Raw genomic sequence first — 26,734 nt, forward strand, 5'->3', positions numbered from 1 at the left:
GGATAATAAAAATAAAATAGTATTCTTTGTCATATTATGTAGTCGTTTCAGTCGTTTCATTAATGTTTATGCGTAAAATAAGATCTGTGAAATGCTATACGTACTCTTGAATAAACATAATATGTAATATTATATATTATTCTGATACGCAAAATCACCGAAAAAATTTTAAAACAAGAGAGACGCAGATATGCTTACATATTTGTAGAAAATAAATAATAAAACATATATTTAATCATAATATATTATATAGCTTTATTTTAAGATAAACAATCTTTTTTGACAAAAAAGATTTTGTAATGTAATATTATTTCAAAGAGTATTTTAATAATTGTGAATATGTTCACGTTTTATTTTACAACTTATACTACATAAGCATTATAACGAGATTATTTCAGTAAAAATTACAATTTTGTGATTATACATCTCTGATTTCGTCAAAAGATCTTTACATACTAAAATAAAATATTAGATATTTATTTATTATATATTATTATTATTATTATATATTATTATAAAATATTAGATAAAATATTTAAAAAGAATTTTAGATGATTAAATTAGTTTATCTTTGTCATTAAATGATTAAAGTCAGCGTTTTATATTTCCTAACAAAAATCCTTCTATAATGTTCATTAATTATCTTGATTCTTTTATCAAAAAAACTAAAGCATGCATTAATACCCCTGTTCCGAGTACGTGGCAGAAAAATGTTACATTTATCAGGAATTTAAAACGAATTTAACTGGGGAGGATCGAATTATTCACCAGCATGAATACTTGGCGAGAAACAGGCAAGCCTGAGAGTAAAGCAGAAGTGGTTGGAGCACAAGAACGATGCTGATGAGTTTTAAAGCGTAGAAATTACCATCGGCATTCAACTACCGAGTCTTTTATCCGATCTTTGTTTTAGGAAGCATTGCGAGAGACATCACATGACCTAAATCTTGATTTAATTCTTAAACGCACTCGCATTTGCTGCTCGTGTGCGGTGTACGTAAAAAAAAGGCCCTCCGTTTAATTCCTACTTTTTTGTTTCTTTTTTTTTTCGTGGTTTGTCGAACTCATATTCGATATAGCGCGCACGATAAAACGCAGTAACGAACAATGAAATGTTTATCAAGTGCTATTACAGTGAGTAAAGTTCGAAGACGGATTAAAAAGTGTGCTGCAAACTGAAGTGGCAGCAGCTCGAAAGGAAAACGTGATTTTGACTAGCATAAAAAAAAAACTTGTTATGGGCGGCCCAAGTTTGCGTTCATTCCTTCGGTGAAAAATTCGTTAAATAATTCAGCTTAGAAAGTAGCTGCGTAAAATTCTTATTTTATTTGCGCTAAGGTGAATCGCGGCGACTCTCTCCAGCTCATCCCATCGCCATGAAGGCGCGTCGCATGATTAATGCTTCTATCGGCTAGCAATAGTTTTGCGAAAGATTATCAATTTTGGCTTCGACGACGCGCAAGGCGAACGGACGCGTCTTCTCGCGACGATAAAACCGATTCAGCGAGAGTTACTTTGGTACGAGAGCTTCGAGAGAGGATCAGAGATCGTAAGACTCAGGAAAAGTCTCCGCAAACTCTGAGACGCTCGTAATTAATTAAACGCGTACTCTCTCTTCCCTCCACCCTGCCTGTCCCGCTCGCGTAAGAAGAGACCCATCGTATATTAGTAATCCTCCTTTTCATCAGCTTGCGTTCGCCGGAGAGACCAAGCGGATTCTTCTAACAAACGAGAGCGGAAGATGGGATAACAAGTTTTGCATTTTTCAATATATCACATGTTGTACAATTTACAACGAGCAGCATAATTTATTGCATAAAATTTCTACTTTCTACCAACTCCTTTAAAAAGAAAGATAGCGCGTTTCGATCAGCGAATAGCTTCCGCATTAAAATAAAAATTTATTTATTGAAAATTTATTCATCGTCATCTATCGATGATACAACGCAATATCTAAGTAAATGGTTCGCATATGTGTAATTTTTTTTATATTGAAAGCAACAAGCATCATAAATGAAACGACTAGAATTGAAATTGTTTGTTTCTTTATATATCCCTTGCGCATAGACGCGCGTATGGATTTTGTATCCAACTGAGAAAGTGTCAATAGCAACCACTGTTTGTAGTGTATAGTCTGGATATGCAAATACTAAACTTCCAACATAGCAAGAAGAGATGGCTATTTCCTCACATATATATTGAATACAATTCTCTTCTCCAAACAGTCTAAGTCTGCTTGTACTGATCAGAATTTCGAATACACTCAAAATAATTATTAATACCGATGATTACACCTACAAAAATTTGATATATATAATAATATCAAAAAAGTAAAGATATATAGATAAATATATAATAATTAATAAAATTAAATCAAGTAGAGTTTATAAAATTTAAAGCGAAAGACTTAAACGTTTTATTGTGACAAAACTACGATCAAAAGCAAACAAGATTGCATTGGAATTGAACGCGATTTTGCCAACGTAGAAAAGAAGGAAGGAAAAGTAGTAAAGGAACGTCGAGATGGAAAAGATGAGGTTTGGAATGATCGTCTCGCGTTATAGACAATGTGCATAGGTGTGCATTTGCGCGAGCGCACACATCCTTACAACCGTGCATACACGCGCATCCACCAGCTGAATGTGCAAACGGGGTAGTTTCGAACAGACGGAAAGAGAGAGCAGAGAAGAAAGGGAAGAGGATAGTGCCTCATACCTGACTGCAGTTTACTTTAAATCTCCCGGATGGTTTCTCGTCCGCCCTCCCGGTTTAAGATAAGCTACGGGGTCCGTCCGGGAAACGGAAGTAATGGCTTACCAGATATTATCAACTGCTACAGAACGTATCGTAAAGGGGTGGCGCTGGTTGCCGGAGAGCCGCTCCATATCCTACATCACTTTTAAGACACTACTGTACCGAAACTAACAAGCGTTGTAAACTTTTCCGCGCGGCTTACCGCATTACGTGCTGGAATAAGCGGCTTATTGAATTCCGGAGCGCTCAGCCAAAAGCTCTACCTTTACCCATCGCACTACAAACTTTATGCCATTTGTTGTACCGATTGCACGCGCTCCCTTTACTTTCTTCTACACACATCAACGCTATCATCAATCTTAACGTATATCGACTTCGACGAAGATTTCATGTAATCATTAATGTCAGCTATTTTTCAAGAACATAATGCTTTTTACTCGCCATGATATATTATTATATACATGTACCCTTTCAAATAATGTATTATTAAGCATATAGTGCAAGTTATAATATCCATTAAATAATAAAATTATATCATTTTATTCTCTCTTTAAAGATTACTATTTTGAAAGATTATATATATATATATATATATATATATATATATATATATATATAATAAATTTCTGATCTATTAATTTTATAACACCAAGCTACTAATCATGTTTTATACAGTTCTTGTTTAATTAATAATAGGTGACAAGCTTAAAATGCTTCTCGAGAAACGAGATGAAAGATTAAGAAAGAATGAAAGCTCAAATGAGAATGAGCAAACAGTGGTACAAGTTTAATAGTTAGTTAACAGAACACGCGATATCAGACCTGCCGGAAACTCGCTCGAAAGAGAAGTCACAGAAATTCGCAAAAGTAGGTGTTTGCCAAACTTCCCATCTTTATTCCATCTGCAAAGGGAAACCTCTGCAACTCTAACCCGAGTCCGCGAATTATGATCTCAGATAGGAGACTCGAGCCTCCTTGGAAAAAGACCGGAGAATACGATAAGAAATGAAATTTTCGCCGAGAACATTTTGTATTTTCGAGAACACTTTACCTAGAACATAACAATAAATTCTTTAAGTATAATAAAATCATTTTAATTAAATAAATTTTTTCTTAAACTTTTTGTGTTAGGAACGAGAATAACGAGAATATCGCAATTTAAATGTCATGTATCGTATATTGTCGAATTGATGACTTGATGTTTGACTTCGCAATCGAAAAGAAGATGCTATTCTCCGCGATATTTGGTCAGCAAGCGGCATAAATCTTGCCTTGTTTTACAGGGAATATCGCGATTAAGTCGGTCAGATGGGTACTTTCCAGACCACGAAATTCCAAACTAAATCCATTTCCAGTTTGCACGATGCTCTTTCCCGTCGTCGGCACTCGGACGCTCCCGGACGGTTACCAACTTCATAACAGCATCCCAAAATAATTAGAGCCCATTAAAACAATCGCGTAACACTTCAACCGAGTTAATTGCCTCCAAAATAATTTTAGACGAATGCAACGTTATCAGAAGTTTTCTCGTATTCAAAGTTTGCGCAATATGTGCACGGCTTCTACAACCTTATACCCGCACACTATTAACAATGATCATTTCAAATCATAATAAACTAATTGTTTTCTAAAAATTATATATAAATTAAGTCACATTTTTACGTTTATGGCGCAAAGTATTAAAATCATTTTATCTTTATTAACAATATTATTAAAGATAATTTTGCATAAATAACATCTCGATATGTTAATGTATTATTATTATGTATAATGTTCTACAGTAGCAATTGTAGCATTTTAAGATTATATGTATGTGTATGTGTATATGTGTAATTTTATATAATACGTTTGTATGTTTGTGAATGCAATATTCGTTTGTAAGACGCATAGTCAGAGAAATTTGCAATATACTATCGGTTGAAAGACTAACCGGACCAAACTTTACCGAGAGTTGCACAGACGGCCGTTAATCATGGTTCTTAATTGCTTTGTGGGTACCTACATTGAACCGAACGAACAATTTAGGATCCGTTCCATTGACTTATCAAATAAATCGTCGTATCGATTCGTTATCGAGGTTGCGGCATGAATCTTTCTTTCTCATCACAAAAGTGATTTAAATCTCGTTAATAATCCAAACTTTCCATAATGAATTAATTTGTCATTGCGAAAAAATAAAGGTGTATGCGAAAATCAAATAAAAATTTTCGATATATTGAAAAATATTTTAGACCAATCATATTCTCTCTCTCTCTCTCTCTCTCATCCAGTTGTCAAAGTAAATGTTATTTTGACATTCCTTATTAATAATAACACAATAAAATATGTATGTATATTATGTGCAATAAAATATTTAAAAAAAGTCAACTTTTTTATAACTCTCTCGCGTTGATTAAATAGTAAATACGAGAGACAATGCATCTTTGTGACACGCGTTGAAAAATTCCGTTTAATCCCACGGGCTCTTTCACTCGCAAAATCTTTACCTAAAATCTTCGCGCTCGAGATTGCGGCTAGACATATATAGCACAGTATTCGAAAGCATATAACCGATCTTAACCGTAGCGTCCAGTATAGTGAATGGAGCCGTGACGAAGCCGGATGAGAGTTGGAAGCTATCGCACCATCTCTCTGATGCGGCTAAGTAAACTCGAAAACCTTGGTCGAAGTTTTCAGGTCAAACGAATTTTCGTATAGTGGCTCCGCAAAGTTATGCGTCCTCGTGAAAAAACCCCATTAATCGCGACTGTGTGCAGCAAAAAAAGGATTGGAACAGAGCATACATGTTGATGCATACCATATGTCGCACATAATATAACCGACGCAAAAGGCCGAGAATAAGGGGTAACATTGCGCCAAGAAAGATGGCCGAGAGATTCACGCGATTCTCTTCACTGATGAAAACGGAGCACTTGGTCAGACTTCCGGAAAGAAGAATATCAGCGAATCTATTTGGCGTACTCTCCGCGTGGTTGGAAGTACGTTATTAAAATGCGAGCCTCATTTTCTTTCAAGTGACTTCGTGTCCATGCAACCATTGCTTTCGCTCTCTCTCATTCACATCGTCTTCTGCGCATCATCGTCCGGTTCTCCATGTTCAACGAGATTCCTGCTATCGTTCAATAGAAAGGGAAAATGAAGTAGAGCGCAAAGAGAGATGGCAAATACGACAAGCCTTCCACCAGGCAGATGAGCAGAGTTCCGTTCTAGCAAACCAAATGACAGATAAACGTTGCCACGTTGAATCGTCCCGAATCTGACTGGGATTAGTCATTCCATGAATAAGCAGGCAAGACGACGAAATTCCATGAAAGAATAAGTCATTCGTCCAGACGGTTCTAGTGAATATGAAAAATTCGAGGAAGATATACGGTTGTAAAAAGAGAGAAATACAGATGATGAACGATAGATTTTACCAATAAAACAAATGATATATAAAACATATAGGTATATAAAAAGTATATACACCATATTAATTTAGTGTAATTATAATTTTGTGTGAAGCTTTTATCTCCTTTTAAAAAATAATTATGTTTAATTTTTGACAATTTGCTTAAAAATTAATGTAAAAATAAAGAAAAAAGGCTAAAATAAAAATATTATTTTTTTAATATATAAAGTATATAATCAAATTAAAAAAAAATTATAATAATCAAAAAATTAATATTCTTTCATTTCTGATAATCGGAATATTTTTCATATTATATTTTAGACTAGTCTGAACAAATCAGACAGCAACCAATGCTGTCAAATCTTGCAGAAAAAAAGAAAAGGCTGTTCTAGGATGATATCCACAATGACACCACACAAAATGTGTATTTTTCTAAAAAAGCGGCCAAAGAGGTTCGCGTGTAGTTTGTTGGTTCCGTTATCGCGAATAATCATTGCCTAGTTTGAGTAGTCAACAGAAGAGAAACTTACAAAAACCGAATAATAAAAGTGGAATGAAGAAAAGATGTTCTGAGCTTATGAAAGAATTCGTTATAAGAGCACTTCCGGCGTGTTGACATTGCATCAGTTGACTTAAAAAGAAACAAGCGGCTCTGATCGACGTTTCTGATAACGGCAATAGAGTCTAAAAGGGTGCTCACATTTATTCACGTTTATGATGAATATCAATCCTGCAGAAACAAAAAAGTCCTGAGACATGCGTAAAACTTTTAACTCATTTCTAATCGACATTTAATCAACGCTGTGACCGAAGACGGATAAGACGTATCATTTTTAATATGCATATATCTTGGACAAATTCAGAATGTTGTTTATTAATCTATTATTTACGAATTTTATATTTTAATCTTTCTCTATCTGTTTTTCTGTCACTTTCTTTAGAGCAAGCAAATATTTATGTATATCCACAAATTCATATGATTTTACGACGATAAAATGTTGAAATATCAATTATAAGAATTATTAAAAATTATGTACAAATCATAATAAAATTCCATTTTTATCCTTTTATCATATTAGAAAAATGTGATATTGCAATATAAAAATATTCCAGTCTACATTGTCAATTATCTAAAATAAATACTCGAGATATGATTTAAGCTCGCATACACGAGTGTTCTCTTCCTGATTCAATGGTCAATACTCATCCATCGAATGGCAGTTTGGATTATCCGTCAATCGGCCGAATCTAAATCTTTACCTGACCTCAAAAGTTTCAACAAGATATAAGGCGCTACGGATGATGTATCGCGCGGGTATGGTGCCGACCGATAAAGATGTAATTGAAGTCCACGAGTGCACACATTGCTGCCCAGAGGCCATTGATCATCCCATCTAGACGGATACAGCATTCTTCGACATTTATCGAATTACGCGTTTCGTACATAATGCCCCAAGCGTGTTACATAATAAGGAAACTTATCACTTTAACGCATGCCGTGAAAAATGCTTACTTCTTATCAAATAATTAATGAAATCATTGCAGCTTCAATCTCGCGACCTTGACGATTTCGGAACTGATCTTTCTTTTCGAGTTTAGTGATAAAATCGATTATACTCAGCGGATATTTCTCTTGTTTTATTTCCGGTTATTTTTTCCGTATAGTCTATCCGGCCTGCAGCAGCTTATCGCTGATTCATGTAGTTTTCCGCGAGAAATGCTCACATTGATCCAAAAAATGTTGGCGATTTATCATTGCCGTGATAATATATCGCGTATTTATCACAAGTTTGCGCGAAAAGTTCGCATGGTGAACTTTTGTTCAACGCGTAATTAATTCGAGTTTGATAAAATGGAATTGTTTTGAAATTGTTTTCTTCTCCCCTATGCGCTTTATACCCATTAAATATTTCTAATAGATTTTATTATTGTGCGTAATATTTCACGCAACATTACTCCCATTTAATATGATTCGATTATTTCAAGTCAGCATTAAAAATAGTGAGTATCCACAGAAAATCTTTTTCTATCTTAAAAAAATACAAGCTTTTCGTTACCGATAATTTTCAATTATACCAAACAATTGTAATTTCAATTTAAATAATAACCAAATTTTAATCTTTGCTATTAATCAATTAATTCCTATGATAATATCTTGTTTCCTAAACTGTTTTATAATCATAAAAGAAAATGAGATCTTTAATTTTTAAACTACTAAAACACACAATTTCTAAACTCTAAACTTCAATATTCTACAATGTGTCAAAAAATACATAACAAAATTGTCAATATATCCATTAAATCCTAAATAGAGTACTCACCGATAGTTTCAAACTATACCTTACTGCCGCATCTTCTTGTACACATGGTACAACTCGAGACAGCTTGCAATATGCTTAGATCTGAGACGAGATTAACATCGTCATTTTGAAGTCAATACGCGACCATTCGGTACAAGTTAGTTTGGTATACCGTTCAATGTGCACAATGCGCTCTCACGTGCCTTCCTGCTCGACCAAATACCCTAACGTAAATTGTTTCGTCGAGAGAAAGGATTTTGGCGGATTTAAGCGCGCGCCGGTACTCGCGAGCGATTCGGTTGAATGATTGTTGGAGGCCGCATCCGGTTGGATGCTCGATCGAAGGATTCCGCTATTCGCCACGTAACGCTTCCGACAAGACAATGCAAAGATCAAGGTTGTCATTAGACGGAGGATAACGGTGGCATTTAACCAGCGGAGTGCCGATGCGAAGCCAGCCGTCAGCGAAGTCTTCAGGCAGGATCCACGACCTACGTCGAGTATCCTGCACCGCGTCGCACCGCACTCTACGCTACCAAGCTATATCGGGCTTTCCTCTTGCGAAAACAAACGATACAATGGAGCCGGTGAAACTGCCGTTACGAAGGCAGCTCACTCGGCTCGCTAGAAGCTGACGGAGAGACCGAATTCCGTGGATCGAGGCTTTCGGAACAATAGCTGAGTTGTCCGCGCGCGTTTCCCATTCTACCTCCACGCTACTCCTGCAGATTACATAGAAAATGCCTGCTCTCGTGTGTACACACGCCTGATAAATAGTCTCTTCCTTGCCTAATTCTATGGACGTCGACATCCCCCGCGCGCGATCACTTTTCTCTCTCTTTCTCATCGTCATCGAACGAAACTCTCTGGCTCACTCGCAGTCGTTCCACGTGACTCGCACGTAGAGCGGCTTGAAAAAGTGCGCCCGCCACTCGAACGAGCCGCAAGCTCGCGGAAACGACGGAATTGCACGACGACTAATAAATTGCGGTTTTACTGCGCTGCGGAACGAATGCGGCTGAAAGAGGCTTACCGACGGAAATGGCGCGCTGGTGTTTCTTACCGCCGTAATGCAATACGGTTTAATGCATACGGTGGAAGGAATTAAGGCGATTCCTCTCGACTTGCGTAGTGATAAAATTTAAATTTATTGCGGCTGCGACGCACTTTTCCGCACCGTTAAGCTTAAATATAAATTTCTTATGCGCCATATGGTCTATCGTCCAATAAATTTATATTGAAATTCTTAATAATATAAAATAATAAGTCTTTATTCATAAGCTGAATTTACCTATCTTGCGAACTTTCTTGTAAAAAAAATAATAAAGCAAAATAATTTCATATATCATAATTTCATATCTGAAATACTTTCATCTGTAGATCAAAATCATTACTGTAGTACACAACTTTCGTTCCATTATTTATCAGTATTGTTGTACTTTTGCCAAGCTTCTCTCCTGAGACATCGATTACCGGAAGTCGCGGAAGAAATCGCTGTGCGTTTCACATACGGTCTACTGTCGCAAGAAGATCAAGCTCCGTCGAAGCTTTCGACCGACATAAATTTTCGAAAGGTTACGCGGTATAGTGGTCAATATCCCGAGAATCGAGTCGCGCGAGTGAACAGCTAGCTTGCGAAATACCATTTGCCGGCTGATTAATGGAGCAGACTTATATACCACAGGCCTCCATCCACTTCAGCATCGAGTGCCATTCGCTCCAACATTCATCCACTCCAGTATCTTCCTAATGCGCGTCGGCGGGAGGCTATAAGTTAAAAGGAGATAGGAGTAGACCGATAACGATGTCGACGGCGCGGTCGTCTGTAACGTGTTCGAAATAAACGCGGTTCACTCGAGCTTCCTTAGCGGCGCGGAAACGAAAACAAGATTAAGTTACGAAAAAGCGGAACTAGAAAATACAACTAAAATATTGATGATCCGAGTATCAATTCGTTGAGGCTCTCTTATGCAGTCATAAATTATTAAATTGACTAAAGTGATGTAATCGACAGGTCTCCCACAAAGAGAATTTCCCCTTCTAATGGATTTATTCCCAAGGGTGCTACATCTGGAATCGCTTAATTACAGGATCGATATACCGCAATGGTTTGATAAGCTCGATGCATCCAAGTTATCGTGCATAATAATTTATAAGGAAATCTTGTAGCTTATATAAATTACAACTAATAGTATATAAAAGTTGCGCGTTGTGTTAAAAAAAAATAGATTTTTAGCTGCAATATTATTTTATCAATATATGCGGACATAGATATAAATATGAATTCGCTGTTTACGTTAAATATTAAGTCTCAATTTTAAAAACGTATTAAAATTTTGCTTTTAAAAATGTCTACGAGAAATAAAAAGTTACTATTTATATAATTAATATTTAGCACAAAAAAGCGCAATAATTTCTGTCATTTGTAACTCAATAGCTTTTAATGTTTTTCGCTAAAGCAAATGAATTTCAAATTTAGACAAGAATGTGTTTGAAAATTTTAATTTACTATTTACAATTTAACATTCTGAACATTCTATATGTAAATTAAATGTGAGTAAAATAATTTTTTCACTCATGTTTGACAAAAAAATATCACAAATGCACAAACGAAGATTAAATGTGCGCACATAACTCGAGCTTAATCCTGGATAACTAAGTATCCTTTAGAACGCGAATAATTTGAAACGCCTTTTCCGCATTCCATTTGGTGACTTTTTCGTTTGAGAAGCGAATTGGATGGTTTAAAAGCACACCTAAGGAAATGGAACGAAATTGCAGATAAGAAGCACGCGGAAACGTCCTGTTCAGGTACAATTCTCACAAAGGAAAAGCTAAGAAATTAGGAAAATTTTAAGCCGGTGATAATTTCGTAAGAATGCTTTCTCTTTACGTGTCATAGACATTTTAAATTAAATCACGACCAATTTTATAAAGGCGAACATAAAAGCGTGCAATTACGAAAATAGAACAAATCGAAAATACGTAAAACACGTAATTATGTATGAAAAATTTTTGAATTTTGTGAAAGATTTTAAAGCGCGCATACAATAATACATGTTTTTTTTTCTCTTGAATTCAGAAATAAACTTACAAACATAAATACTGCTTATACCGGAAACAAATAAATGAGCGATTGTATTAAAAGAGAAGAAAGCAAGACCTCTTCCTGAAGAAAATCACCAAGAAAATAGCAGAAAGCTTTGCTTGTTCATGCAACCGACGACCTCGTACTACCGAAAGGTCAGTAATTGGCTGTTACATTTTAAACAACCAACCGCGTGCGCTTTAATTTACTTTTATTTCCGCCCAGGGAATTTTCGTTCCCGCTTTCGCGAAGGTTTATAACTGGACTCTACCTCGGCTCGACATTGGCTACATCGTGTGAAAAAAAAGACTTTTTAGTGTACTGCTTCTATCCGTCGTTCTTTTACTCTCGATCTCGTGAAGCTCCCACAGCTGCTTAGGGAATTTTAAGTAGTACAACGAAGCGTGCGAAACATCTGCCTTTATAACGCTGAATTATATTTTCTGAATTTAAAAGCGCAATACAGGCTTTTACATTTTTTCATATTGTATGATATTATATTTCTAAATATCATAAAATTATCAGATTTTATTAAAAATATTAAATTGTAACGTGAAATTTTATCTTTTTTATCTTTTTTAGAATATTTAATATTTATTACAATTATTATAATAGATGGTAATAAGAAATTAAAATATATTTTTGAAGAAAAACAGCAAAAAAATAAGAATTTAAGAAATGTAAAATACGAAAAGTATTCCTCCCGAAAATAACTTTCATCGTCGTGACTATAATGTAACACGCAAAATGCAATATTAGGGAAAGCTTGTCAAATCGTAACACAAACATTGAAATACAATTTTGCTGTCTGTGCAGCAGAAAGGAAACTAATGTGTAGCAATAAAAAATTTGAACGCGAAGAACAGTGAAAATGTTACGAAAAAAGAGACGCGCGTGCGAATGGTCGGTCGCTCTTTTTCAAGTACGTCGAAAAATATCCGCTCGAACGCGATAAGCCGCTATTTATGTAGCTCCGACTAACTTACCATCCGCGTTACATAGCGCCGTGTTACTCGCGGATAAGCCCGTGCGAGATACGCTAAACTAAAACCGTACTCGAGAAACTCGCTCGAAAATGGGTAGGTATCGTTACGATACTTCGGAAGAATCCCAGTACGCGAATAAAACTGATAGCGAACGTCGGAACGAATGCGAACGGCTATTCCTTTTTACCGCATAGAGTTTAACCAATGCTGCACCTCCATCCCAGGGAATAGCTGGAAATAGGACTTGGAAGACACGAACAGAGAGGCAGGAGGGAGAGTGCAGAGTAGCGAAACTAGCTATTCCCATAAATATTAATTGAGTTCCCATCGGAGGGAGAGACATCGTACGAGAGCGCGGAGATTTCAAACGGTACGACGCGGCGTGTCATTCGGCAGAAAACGAAAATCCGCAGGCCACAAGGGCCATAAATCCCCAAGTTTCTACGGCTGTCTTCGCCAACCCGCATAGTGACAAAGAGAAGGGAAATCGAGGTGGGAGAGGAAGGGAGAGTTGATGGACCCGTTGTTACAATCCGCGGCCACGGGGTTGCCGTACCTTATCCTTCCATTCTCTCTGTTACGTTACTTACGCGCGGTAGCGCTGAATTATCCGAGAAAGGCCCGCTGCTATATGTTTGTTCTAGGCGGCCGTAAATGCAATGCGTGCTTCTCTATGTGTGCGAGTCGACTTATCAACCTCGCGAATATATCTTCCCAATTTCTCACTCGTGTGTTATCAAGCTTTTCGCGTCGGTTTATAAACAAGTGCTTGCCCGACAAGCACCGCCGACACCTGCGCTAAAGAGCGCCATACTTACAAAAATAATTCAAGTTTGAAAAACGAGTTTTCTAATAATATATCAATTTTGAATTAAATACTCAACATTTGTCGATATCCCACAACTTAATTATAAAAGACATATGCATTAAATACATTAAAAGTTTTATACATAAAAAATTGGACGTAACTATATTTGATTATATTATTTTTAATTTTTTTTATTATATTTAATATATATTTAGTTTTCTTTTTTTATAATTTATGTGTTTCTTCAAACAATATACAAAATACAATATGATTATCCCATAAGTCGTGATAGTCGTTCTGATTATTTAAAATAGACTGCGATATATAATAATTTGTTTATTTAAATTCTTTTTAAGTGAATTTATTTTTATTAAAATTTACTGTAAATTTGCTGTTTATAATATTTGATTCCACATATAAGAACAAAAAAAAAAATAAAAAATTTATCTGGAAAATACTATTATATTATATATAACACAGACATCACATATATAAAAAGATCTTTCAACAAGAAGAATCTCTGCAAGAGTTAGATTCGTACGCTAGTGACGTAATGTAATATGATGCATGTGAGCTCATCATTATCGAAAACTGCAATATGTTTACCAAGATATTTCTAAAATATGAAGACATTTTTCCGCAACGCAATCGATCAAAGAGTTGATATAGTTGTTCATAATGCATTATTTAAATACAAATTTATATGTATATAAAAGTCATATTTTCTATTCAATTGTTTCCTTAAATTGTTATTTGACATTAACGTGTGTTTATTTAACGAGAACAATTTTAACAAAAAGAAATTAATATAATAAAATAATATAACAAATTATGTGTTACTTAAAACAGATTTTTAAAAAATTTCAAAATAATATATATTTTGTTTGATTAATTGAAAAATAAGTTAATAATATTTTAAAATTTAATAAATTGATTATTTTAAAAATTTAATTAAACTGGCAAAATATTAAATTATATAAAATAATATAAAATTGAATTATTTTTATAATTGAAAAATGTGGAATAATATTTTTTAAATAATTAAAAAAAAAATAAAACATTACTTAATAAAATAATTATTATTAAAAATATTTTTATAAATACATATTTACTTTTTTTATTTAATTTAATTTAAATAAAAATTTAATCTAATTTATTCATATTTTTGATTTATAATATCGTAAAAATATTAAACATATATTATATTTCATAAATTACATTCTAAATTTTCTATACATGCAAAAAACAATAAGTTAATTCGTTTGACCGGTGCAAGTTAAATGATGAAATATTGTCGTCGCAAATAAAAAATGCCGTCATAAATTAAATCAGTTTTAAATTTCTTACTCACGTGGTTGCTCCGCCGTTGCTCGCTCCCTTTTTGGCCTGTTCTTCTTCTCTCCTCTGTTTCGTCATCACTGCTCCTTCATGACATTCACGTAACCGCGCAAAGATAATTTCATAACAATCGTACACTAATACAATATGAAGCTACTTTACATGACACGCCCGTCATTAATCGCAAATATTCAATTAATTATGAGCGCGGGACACTTTATACGGTACTCCCGATATTACTCGCACACGTACTTTTTACATCAAAGAAGTAATGTAGAAATTACGAATTTATGAAACTACACTGCTCGGCACTTGTGCCATCTTGCAAATAACGCGCGAAACGGAAATCACGAACGGAGGAAATTCGAGAGTCGCGCGTCTAACTTCGCGCACTGTCCGCCATGACGATACTATACCTGTTGCTCCTAACTCTACTTTTATGCGCGTTCCCCTGTTCCTATAACAAGTAATATCGTTTTAGGGCAATTTCTACTTTATATTATAACATACGTGAAATTAAATGTACGATTCATATTAAAGAGCAGTAAATCATATGACATTCTGTAGATCAATATCTGTATGCAGTAAAATATCTATAAATATCATCGCTTTGCCGACTGTTCGCGCGATAGATTTCTGTCGAATAAATCTTACGAAATACGAGTTTCGACAAGTCATCGATACAAACGTTGAATTTGTTATGCAGTTGGCAAATATCGAGATAGCTAGATTAATTATATTACTTACTAATTGCGCACCTCGCTGCGGCGCTTTCGTAGTCGATCCGTTCCGTGACCGCGACATTCCGTTAATGACGAAAAAGTCAAGAGCGGCAACTTCTCACCGGCAATACGCGAGTCAAATTAAGACGCGACGGATCTGCAGATACATATATATGTACAATCAAAATTCAATATCGGATGCGCAATACATTTTGAATGCATAAATTTTACAAAACATTATTAAATTACCGATATATCACGGTTTTTTATCGCTTGAAATGTTTAATGCGTATTACTTCGCGCAAGGTCTCTCTCTCTCTCTCTCTCTCTCTCTTTCTTTTTTTCTATTAGAAAATGGCAAATTATATTTGTTATACGCACCGTCAAAGTATTAACAATAAGCCGAGCTATCCAAACGGCAAGACGGCGATATTTCGTGATAACGGTTAGTTGATGGCAATAAAATGCTATCTTGCTTCCACTCCGAGTCACTTAACGTTCTCGAAAACATTTAAAGGCCTTAGAAGCGCGAAAACTATCCGCTTTATAAAATACTACCTCGCTGCTACTTATTATAATGACATTATTCTCGTTCTCCCTCATTAGCTACACCATCAACGACACTTTCAACTACCCTCTTCCCGCTTTTTCGCAGTCAGTGATACCGTCGGGATAAGTAAGAGATATATTTTTTTCCACCTTTCCCCCCCGCCCGTCTCCCTTTCCTTCCGTTCCTCTTCTCGGCGCGCTGCAACGATCGTGACTGAATTAATTTCGGTTCAATACGCATAGTAGATTGTAACCCATTTATTTTGAGGACGAATTGTTACACCGTAATTTCCAGCCCTTAGCGATAGCAGGAAACAGGGCATTATCATTTACGCGGATATCAGATCCCTGTCTTTCCATAAAGCATATGAGTGACAGTAGCAATATCGAACATATGATTAAACGGTAAGATTATCGGCGTTTGTCGCATAAAAGATCGATTTATGTATCTAAGAAACGATGAATGTCTGATCTTATGAATTAATAACTTTAAATATAATTTGTCATTTTCTGATAAAAGAGAGAGAAAGAGAGAGGGAGGAAAAGAAGAGAGAGAGAAGAGAGAGAAAGCGTGCGCGAAATAATACGCCAGATCGAATATTTCAAGCGATGGAAAACCGTGAAATAATCGGTAATTTAATAAATTTTAGCGAAATTTATGCATTTGAAATGTATTGAGCGTTTAATATTGAATTTAAATTGTATATGCATTTATCCGCGGATCGCCGCGATCTTAATTTGACTCGCGTATTATCGGTGAGAAGTTGCCGCTCTTGAATTTTTTGATCATTAACGGAATGTCGCGGGCACGGAACGGATCGACTGCGAAAGCGACTGCGTAGCAAGGTACGTAATTAATAAGTAATTAATCTAGCTATCTCGATGTTTGTCAACTGCATAAATGATTCAACGTTTGTATCGATAATTTATCGAAACTCATATTTCGTGAGATTTATTCGACAGAAATATATCGCGCGAGCAAAGCAATGATCGTATTTTTGCATATTTTATTGCATGCAGATATTTATCTACAGAATGACATATGATTTACTGATCTTTAATATGAATCGTATATTTAATTTTACGTATGTTATAATAGAAAATAGAAATTGCCCTAAAACGATATTACTTCTTATAGGAAAAGACGAAGATGCATAAAAGTACCGTTAGGAGCAACAAGTATATATAGCGTCGTCATGGCGACCAACGCAAAGTTAGACGCACGATTCTCGAATTTCCTCCGTTCGTGATTTCTATTTGCGCGCTTATCCGCGAGATGCCGAGCGGATCAAGTAGTTTCATAAATTTGTAATTTTTTTTTTACATTACTTCTTTGCTGCGATGTAAAAAAGTATACGTGCGAGTAATATCGGGAATGCCGTGTAAAGTGCCGCGCACGCGTAATTAATCGAATATTCGGGAACGTCGTGTAAAGTATCGCGCGTCATATTGTAATATGCGATCGTAATGAAATCATCTGTGCGCGTTATGTGTTACGTGTTACGTGAATGTCAGGAAGGAGCAACGATGACGAAATCGAGGAGAGAAGAGGAGCAAGCCAGAAAGGAGGGCAACAGCGGAGCAATCCCGTGAGTAAGCAATTTAAAACTGATTTAATTTATTGTAGTGTTTTTTTTTTGCGTATTTCGTCATTTAACTTGCACTCAACAAATGCATTCAAAGAATTAATCTATTGTGTTTCTTGGATATATATAGGAAGTTTAGAATGCAATTTTTCAAACAAAGTAAAGATATAATATTTTTGCAATATTAAACATTAAAAATATATAAATAAATTGAAATTTAAAGAATAAAAATAATTTATAGGTAAAAATTAAAGAAAAATTCAAATAAAAATAAAAATTTTTTTTATAAAAAAAAAATTATATAAAAGAATAAATATTCTTAATTTTTTATATGGTAAGTGGATTATATATTATATCTTTCTTTTAAAGTAAAATAAAAAAACAAGTTTTTTAATGCAGCTTATAATTATATATAGGAGCGGAAATCTTATTAATATATAATATTCTAAAAATACGAGCATCACATACAGAATGAAAGAGAGAGAGAGTCAGAAAATGTATAAATATATATAAATTATAGATTGTCATGCAATAAAATAAGAGTAACAAAATTAATGTGACTCTTGCATAATTAATCATATTACTACGAATAGGTCATTTTGATTACCGATGCTTCAGTTAGCCTAAATAAATTTTGTATTTATCCAAACTATATAATCTACGATTGTGTCGCGCAGGATTTAAAATTTTCAGTTGAAACAACGAGTGGCTGCATGTGGCTAGAAAAATTGTACAAAACAAACGATAAATTTCTTATTTATGCCAACTATAAAAAAAAATTTATACGCAAAAAGAAGATTACACTTTTCTAAAATTCTTCCTCAGATTTTATAAAATTACGCGAAGCTACTAAATCTAGTTCCTTTAATCAAGAGGTAGCAAGGCACTAAACAAAAAATTAGTATCCATTTTTTATACAAGTCGGTAAATTTATCCCAACGAAATTTACTAAAACTACAGTTCTAGTTAAGATAAAAACTTTGAATCGAAAGGAGGAGCCTCTGACAAAAGTAATCGAACATTTCTTGAGGATCAAGTAATTCACTGTACTTTGTCAATTCACGAAATAATATATATGTATATGTATATAATTGCCTGTGTGAAGAGAAAATTTTGCAAACATTTTTTATTTTGAATGAAGTAATATATCGGTATTTAATCTCATTTACAGAAAAATTAACAGCTTCTCTGAAAAGTATGTTACTTATACTAATAACATAAATATTTATATATTTCTTATGTCGTTCACATACACTGTGCACGAATCTTACGATTCGTAAACTTTTTCTTTGCTTTCCTGAAATTTTTCTAGCCACATGCAGCCACTCTCGTTCTTTCAACTGAAAGTCTTAAATCCTGCGCGACACAGAATTTCATCGATATTCTCTAATAAATTCGAATGGGCTGCTCGAGATCCCCAATCCTAGTTGTAAATATTCAAAGTTTTTATTCCAATCAGTTTTTCTCTCCCCTCCCTTTGCTCACCCCCCTGCCTCTAACCCTCAGTTTCATTCTAACACGGCCGCATCGCGAGAAGAAGGAACAATCCAAGTTTTATTCGGGATGGATTTCCGGACGAAAAAGGAAACTTCCTCAATATTCGCGAGAAGGCTCGCGTGCGCGGCTTGAAATCAAAATTCTCGACGGGCCGTTGTGTTAAATTTCAGCAGTGCCTCTCGCAAACAGCCATGATTTATGCCCAAATCATCTTGCGTTATACGTGCCTTTCAAATTACAAAACGAGTTCTTTGCCATTTAAGATGTAAAATCGCAACGGGAAGAAACAAGCCAACCCGTTATCTGCGAACCCGATTGCTTTAACATTTTTTTTTCCATTCTCATTTTGCGTAATGTCTTCCTCTCGCCTCATCTACCTCACGTTCATTAATCTTCTCTAGATTTCGGTATGTCTCGCACGCTGACATTTCGGTTAAAAAATTGTGACTGCAACGGGCTGCAGAGAAAAGATTTTTAAATTTTTACGATAATTGACAATAATCGTAACTAAGAAAATGTTTTTTTAAAAGAAAATATCCCTACGAATATAATTAGCAACTCATTACAACTGCATAAAGATTTTTAGACAAAGAAAATAAATTGACTCAGAAAGAGCGCTAATTAATTTTTTGAGAAAATAATATGTCGCTTGAGCAAAATAATTTGATAGTAGCAGCTTCGTAGCGCAGACTATAAAATATATGTATGATATCATTGTCCATGTCGTTCGTAAATACAACCGCCTATTTTCATTGTGCGATCGTATCAGCACGCAAGACATGCGGCGGACGCGTGTGCTTCCGACGACGTGCAAAGAGGTAGAGGAAATTAAATTAAATTTAAATTAAGTTCAATTAATTAAGCCGCTTCCCTCGTGGGAACTATGCTCCTGCGCTCGCTCGTTGTCCCTGAAATTCACCTCCTGCGAAAGGGCTGTCTGAGAGGATAGTGATCCTTGTCTGGCGCTGGATACGGAACTAATCTCTTTTAAATTAGTATTAAATTCTAAACGGTCCCGAGTCCGTACGCGATGTTATTAAATTCCGCTGTGGTGCCACGTGTTGCCGTGAAATTTTCTCGCTCCGAGCGAGTCGGCATGGGTCCGATGTTTTACACCGATCATAAATACGGTGGACTCCTCTATTACGTTCCGGCAGCGTTACGATTTCCGCAATATACGGTATAATCTTTCATCTACAAAATTGTCTCGACAAGATTTAAAGACCGCTTCGAAACATCTGTGGATTTTTAATGATATGCGATTAATAATGTCCGTTCGGCTAACATTCTCGAAATGCCAAGATTGTAAAAATTAATAATTCAAAGTTATAACTTGTTTATGATGTTTTGAAATAGGCATTATATTAGCTGCATCAGGAGATATACGTTAAAGACAGACAATTCGAGCGAGGTTTCGATATAATTATCAGTACCGTGCCAAAGAGCAGAGACTACCTGCCCTAGTCAGCACATTGTCGTCTCAGTAGGTACTACATACACAGACACAATTATGTATATATGTACTTCGGTATTTAAGCAACCAATTACGTCGTATACCAAGCGATCGTAACAGAGAATCGTAATATGAGAACTGCGACTATACCGGGGGTGCTACCTTATAAATTTCACAGAATTGGCTGCACCGCCGTCACGAGGCATATCTGGTAATAATGACACCGGGTGTAGTATTAAAATTTTCCAAAAATAAGTGCCGCTACTATCATATATTATGTGCTGCGATATTACCATGCGTTTTGCCATACACACGCTTTCGTGCGCTAACTACAGCGAAATAGCGCGATCGATATTGCAATATCTGCGTTTCCGAGCCAAATAATTTAAAGAATAAAGAATATAAAAATTATATAAAAATAAATAAAATTATATAAAGATATAATATAATTATAATGTATTAATCTATTATGCAAAATTACATATCTCTCGGTGTAAAAAAACTTTTAGCCGTAAAAGTATCTTGTATAAAAGTATTTTCCTTGGTATTTTAAAATTCATAATTTTAAATTTGTATATATATGCAACATTTATAATATATGCATAAAAATGTATATACCTACCATATAATATCAATCAATTGTAAAATGTTATAAAGCAATGAAATTATTTATACGCGCAATTCTTTATCCGCGAAGAATCTTAACTCTTTGTTTTCAAGTACGTTCTAATGTGCACAAAAGTTTTCTTTTAGTTTAAAACAAACGCAATTGTACCTCCGAGTTTCCTTTTTCAAAATAGTCGCAAACGATATTCTTCTCTCGTTTTAATAGAACACATCTATGTCGCACAGCTTGAAACTTGCAAAATATTCTCTAAAAGTTGTGGCTGTGCACTGTTTCGAGGTCACGTTCCTAGCTAGAGACTGGCTGAAAAATGAATTTTCTCTCCATAGTAAAGCGAGATAGGTGCCGCGACGGTCATACATTTCAAGATCTTCCTCATTGTCAGTTTGACCTTTTTGGTGGTATTGCATGTCGACTATTACACGCCGACACGTAGAACTGCCATCTCTCCTTATTTCACGATAAATTTGAAGTAGTCGATGTAAATTCTGCAAAGTTATTAATTATTGCTGAATAACGCGATTATATCTGTTAAATATTACGTAATATTCCAAAATTAAATACTAACTTTATTGTAAATCCGATTAATCGTCGTATAGATTATCTCTTTATAAGTCTCTATTTTCTGCTTTATCACGTTGGTTAGAATAACGTATTAAATATAGGTAAAGCGATATCATTATAATGCCAAAATTGAACGATCAAGCTGTTTCGATTAAATAAGCGTTCAACAGAATTGCGCCAAAACGGTGATGAAATTTTAACTTCCATAATCCACCCTCTTGTACTTTCGGCGCGAGTCTCCCTTACTTTTGTGTACCAAACCAAGTATAATACATTCTTATGCGGCCCTCGGGTGCTTATATCCTAACTACCCGAAGTAAATAAATCATCATGTCGTCTCAATATATTAAGTTATGATTACTCACGCTAAATAAATGATAAGCTCGCTGATTATTACGTTAAAAAGCAATTGCTCGTTAAATAATAGAAAAAGAAAATTATTCTCAACTGCTCGAATGTAATAATCTATAATTTACTATAATCGCGACTAAACATTTTCCGAGAATTGTTTAAGAAACGTAATATAAAATATTCTATCAAATATGAAACAGTTATATCAAATAAGAAAATAATATGTGATAATATATAATAAAGATACATGGAACTATTACATACATGGAAAGGATTAGCCTATCGCGTATACAGCGAGAGCCTATAAAGGGAATGACATTCTATGCAGAAAGGGGTCGCCGCTTGAAGCATGGGATAAATACAGGAGACGTTAATAAAGTCTTATCGGCGTGAGGCCATGCGTGTCGACTTAAAACCATGGACGCATTAATCCGCTATGCTAATGTCAGTCGACCGGGAAAACAGTCGAGTAAGGTAATGCAATTTTCCCGGACACACGCGTATCTGCATAGAACATAACATGTATGTATGTAAATATTCACCTATCCCGTGGTATGGGAATACCACGGGATTGCACGGGATACTTTTAACCGAGAAAAAAAAAGCTATGCGCGCTCAAATATCGGAGTTCTTACGGCTTACGTGAAATAATCATGTAAAGAAAGTTTAAGCAACTGTTCTCAGAAATGGTAACAGAAATTGAAGTTTTCCCAAGTGTCATTTTTTATACTTCGATAGCTTTCCAAAATATCTTTTATTTTCAATGGTAAAGACTTTCACGATGTAGAAAAGAATAGAAAAAAACAAATAAATTTCACGATATGTATTCGGCATATTATATTTACGTCACTGACAGAATGTAATCTGACATATTGTATAATGCAAAGCGAATCAGAAAGAAGACAAGGATTCGACAAGATAAGATAGCCTTAAGCAAATAAAATCCGAACTGACGTAACACAAAAGAGCGCATTACGAGCGACGTATAACATATCTCATCTTATAATATGACTTATATGTATTCTTTTTTTATGTATGTCTTTTTTAAATCTTTCTCTTTTGAGATGATGAATCATATTTGATTTTAGTCGTGCTTTTTTGTTTTTTACGACAATTATATCAATGCATAAACAATAAGTAATAAATATTGTACAAATTCTCATTTTATAGAAAAATGACAAATTATATATTATTTATTACATAAAAATATCACGATCTGTAATGAAATCAAAAATATATTTCGTAAAATTTCGAAGTATATTTACAAATATATACGCAAATGAAAATAATATTCACAAATTAAAATCATATTTGCCAACAGTAATTTTTTACTATGAAATAGTAATGCTGAAGTATAATGAAAAATTATAATGAATAAGATTCTAATAAATATAATAAATAAATATATTATAAATAAAAAAATTTTACGTCTTTCATTTAACAATAATAATTTACGTAACTCCTTAAATTTGCAAATTCTCATTCAATTTGTTTAAATTTAATTTGTCATTATTATAAATAATTGAGAATTTGCGTTTTTAATTACCAAACTGACTGCAAATTAAAAAAGTATTTAAAAAAATGACTTTATTCATTTACACAATATAATGTTCATTTAAATTCCATGCAAACAAATCGATGTATATATTTTTTATCTAATTAGAAAATCATCATAAGATATTACTCGTTTACTCAATTTTTTTTTTCAAGTACGACTTTCTATAGTAGTCCAAGAACATATAGAACATGATGACAATTTGAGACATGTAAATGTATGCTAATGGCTTCCGCGCTGGTTCGCAGGATGGTAGAAGCGCTTGGAATGTATGGGCCACCATGATAGCAAATTGGATCTGAAATAAGAAATATTGACTGATAAACGTGCAAAGACATGCGTGTTTGTAACCATTTTTTAATAATATAATCAAATATTTAATATAATATTATTTTATTTTATTTTTTTAATATAATATTTTTTATTCTTATCGTGCACGCAAACAATTTTATACTTACAATTAGTTAAAAATTTGCAAAAGCAAAATATATTAATAAAATTTGTGGAAGAGATGTAAATAAATATTTGCTTATAAACTATGTAAAAATAGCAAAACAAACAATATTTATATAGTGTATGTTTGACAAGCTTTATAAAGCCTGCGATATATATATATATATATATATATATATATATATATATATATATTGCATGTAAAAAAGCATTTTGCCCTCATCCAACCTCTGACAGGAATTCTAGAACGCAAAAGCACCGCGCGAAATTAAACAACTACGTAACCCGATAAATCGTTCCGTCGATATCGCCGGAAATAAAAATTCTCTGGTAACGGATTATTTAATTAAAAACGGTACCACGAGCCTTCGTCCACCCATTTCAACCCGCCCCTCGCTGTTACGCTCAAATGCAAACCGAATTGGGATTCGACGAGAACACGTGTGATTCTGCAAGCAGCGCTTACGGAGCTTTTCAATCCCTCGTGAAAAGCCAGTTATCAAGTTATGGGAGCGCTGTAACCACAATGAAGTTCCCATATATGAACATATAGCACACACAAAACGTGCTATTTCGTATGCCCGCATAAATCTGGAATACTTTGTAAAACTATTATATAAAAAGCGAACGTAAAAATCTAATTATTTTGAATAATCGATGGCTAGCATGTCAGCACACTGCAACATAATAAACATAAATTGACGTAAAATAGCTACATACCAATTGCAAACGTGTCAAACATTTCTTCCAAGGAGTGACTCTCTTCTGCATTTCAGGCCCCAAACAAGCACAGAAATAATACATATACATGATTACATGCACTATACAATTGGGCATCATTATAAAGGTCCACATGCCACCTGTGTACATATTGTTTTATTTAATCATTACCTGCGAGTGTGTGTCATAATTATAATTATAAGAAAGTAGATGCCTTTAGAAATAAATTAATATATTACATTATATACAGTATATATTTCATCATTAATCTTTTTCAACTGTGATATTAATAAATTTAAACATTGACTCAATTTTCTTCCAAAAATTATTTAAATTCTTGCTATGCAATACGTACCAGGTGCATATTTACAAGAGATCCATGCCAAAAAGAGAGTTATTGTGTGATGATATATGTGAAGAAATGATGTTTGATTATTCTTTTTTCTAAGGACAAAAATCACGGTATCTGCAAGCTCAGTGATTTTTAGAATTAAAATCCACCATACCCATCGAGCCATCTATAAAACATAAAAATTTATATACACGCGCGCGTATATTTAATTTTTTTAAGTTGATCAAATTTTAATTTTATTTATATCAAAAATTCCTGAAATTTTTATTATATATACATATATATATATATATATATATATATATATATATATATATATATATATACACTTACGCTAAGCGACATAGGATCATTTGAAATTACGAAAGGCTCACATCCCATGGAAAGATATGTCGTATAACCCGATGTAAGTATCTAAAAGACAAAAAAATAAAATGGAACATTTGCAACTAAAAAAATTTATACATAATATGCACGCATATATATACACACATACATACATATTTATTGATTATACTTACACCATAAAATATAACAAGATTTGCAATTGCAACAGAAATGTTGTAACAAATCATAGTCTTTGTAAGCACATAAGATTTTCTGTTCTTCATGTAACGTGGTCCAAAGTAAAGTACAAAAGATAAATAGACGAGTGAAATTAGTGTTATACCAAATGGATTTGACATTAATAGCCAATCAGAAACTCTGGGATCTGCAAAATAAAAATGAAAATTTAAGAGTTTTGAAATAAAATGGTATATTTATGTGCAATAACGTATTTAAATTCATAAAAAAGATTGTAATGATATCGCGATGCGATGCATAAAAAATTTTTTTAAATTATGGAATTGTAAAAGAAAATAATTAAAAATATATTATCTATTTAATAACAAAAAAAGCCTCTCAATACAAATCAATGAAATAACTACATTTTTCATATGTTATTATATGCAAATATTATATTTATTTATTTTCATTCATTATATTATATATTCCACGTGTATATATAAAAAAAAATATCTCTATTCAATTACTCATTCATTCATCTAACTTACCAGAAATTTCATCAATGAGATAATGATAAACGTCCATGATTTCCATATTCTAAGAATAAACAAGACATAAATAAGTTGTCATTTATATTAACCAAATAATCAAACATCAAATGTAAAATTTGATGATTGGTGAATATCTTAATGTAAAAATATAATAGAGTGATAAGCAAAAGATGTAATACATTAAATACAAAAGTTCGTATTGTGAAAAAAAATAATTAACATTATAAGCAAAACTCTTTTAATCAATAAATTTCAAATAATAGTTAATTTTTAATTGATTAGTTATAGATTAATTGTCAAAATCAGCATTTTACCGAAATATTTATATATAATAGATTTGCTATATAATTTAGATATTTATATATAACAGATTTATATATAATAGATTTTAATGAAGCATATTTTAAATAAAGAAATGTTTTCTGAAAAGGCAAAACAATAAAACAAGATAAAGATATTAAAAATAAAATAATAATTAGAATACGCACCTTCGAAGAAAGATTTGGCAGATTTTTTTGACATTGTAATTCCAACTTATATATATCTACCGACATTTTAAAAAAATGACACTCGTGTAACCAATA

General features: G+C 33.6%; 1 protein-coding gene across 1 annotated transcript; it reads right to left on the bottom strand.

Moving 5' to 3' along the window:
• Positions 1–23,666: 23,666 nt before the first annotated feature.
• Positions 23,667–26,734, bottom strand: LOC126856452 (elongation of very long chain fatty acids protein 1-like). The gene is made up of 7 exons (XM_050604970.1): positions 26,639–26,734; positions 26,148–26,196; positions 25,614–25,804; positions 25,426–25,506; positions 25,096–25,258; positions 24,741–24,880; positions 23,667–23,865 (listed from the first exon to the last, which is right to left on the bottom strand). Exons 1-7 carry the CDS (start codon positions 26,702–26,704, stop codon positions 23,701–23,703), a joined length of 855 nt encoding a protein of 284 aa, XP_050460927.1. The 5' UTR covers positions 26,705–26,734; the 3' UTR covers positions 23,667–23,700.

The sequence above is a fragment of the Cataglyphis hispanica genome, chromosome 18, assembly GCF_021464435.1.
Source record: "Cataglyphis hispanica isolate Lineage 1 chromosome 18, ULB_Chis1_1.0, whole genome shotgun sequence".
In the NCBI taxonomy this organism is placed as follows: Eukaryota; Metazoa; Arthropoda; class Insecta; order Hymenoptera; family Formicidae; genus Cataglyphis; species Cataglyphis hispanica.

What these genes read in the sequence shown, in the direction of transcription:
- LOC126856452 (XM_050604970.1), bottom strand. Translation starts at nt 26,704, where the DNA reads ATGTCGGTAGATATATATAAGTTGGAATTACAATGTCAAAAAAATCTG. An exon ending in ATCTTGTTATATTTTATGGT is followed by an intron (nt 25,507 to 25,613) that starts GTAAGTATAATC and finishes TTTGTCTTTTAG; the next exon opens with ATACTTACATCGGGTTATAC. An exon ending in ATGATCCTATGTCGCTTAGC is followed by an intron (nt 25,259 to 25,425) that starts GTAAGTGTATAT and finishes TATGTTTTATAG; the next exon opens with ATGGCTCGATGGGTATGGTG.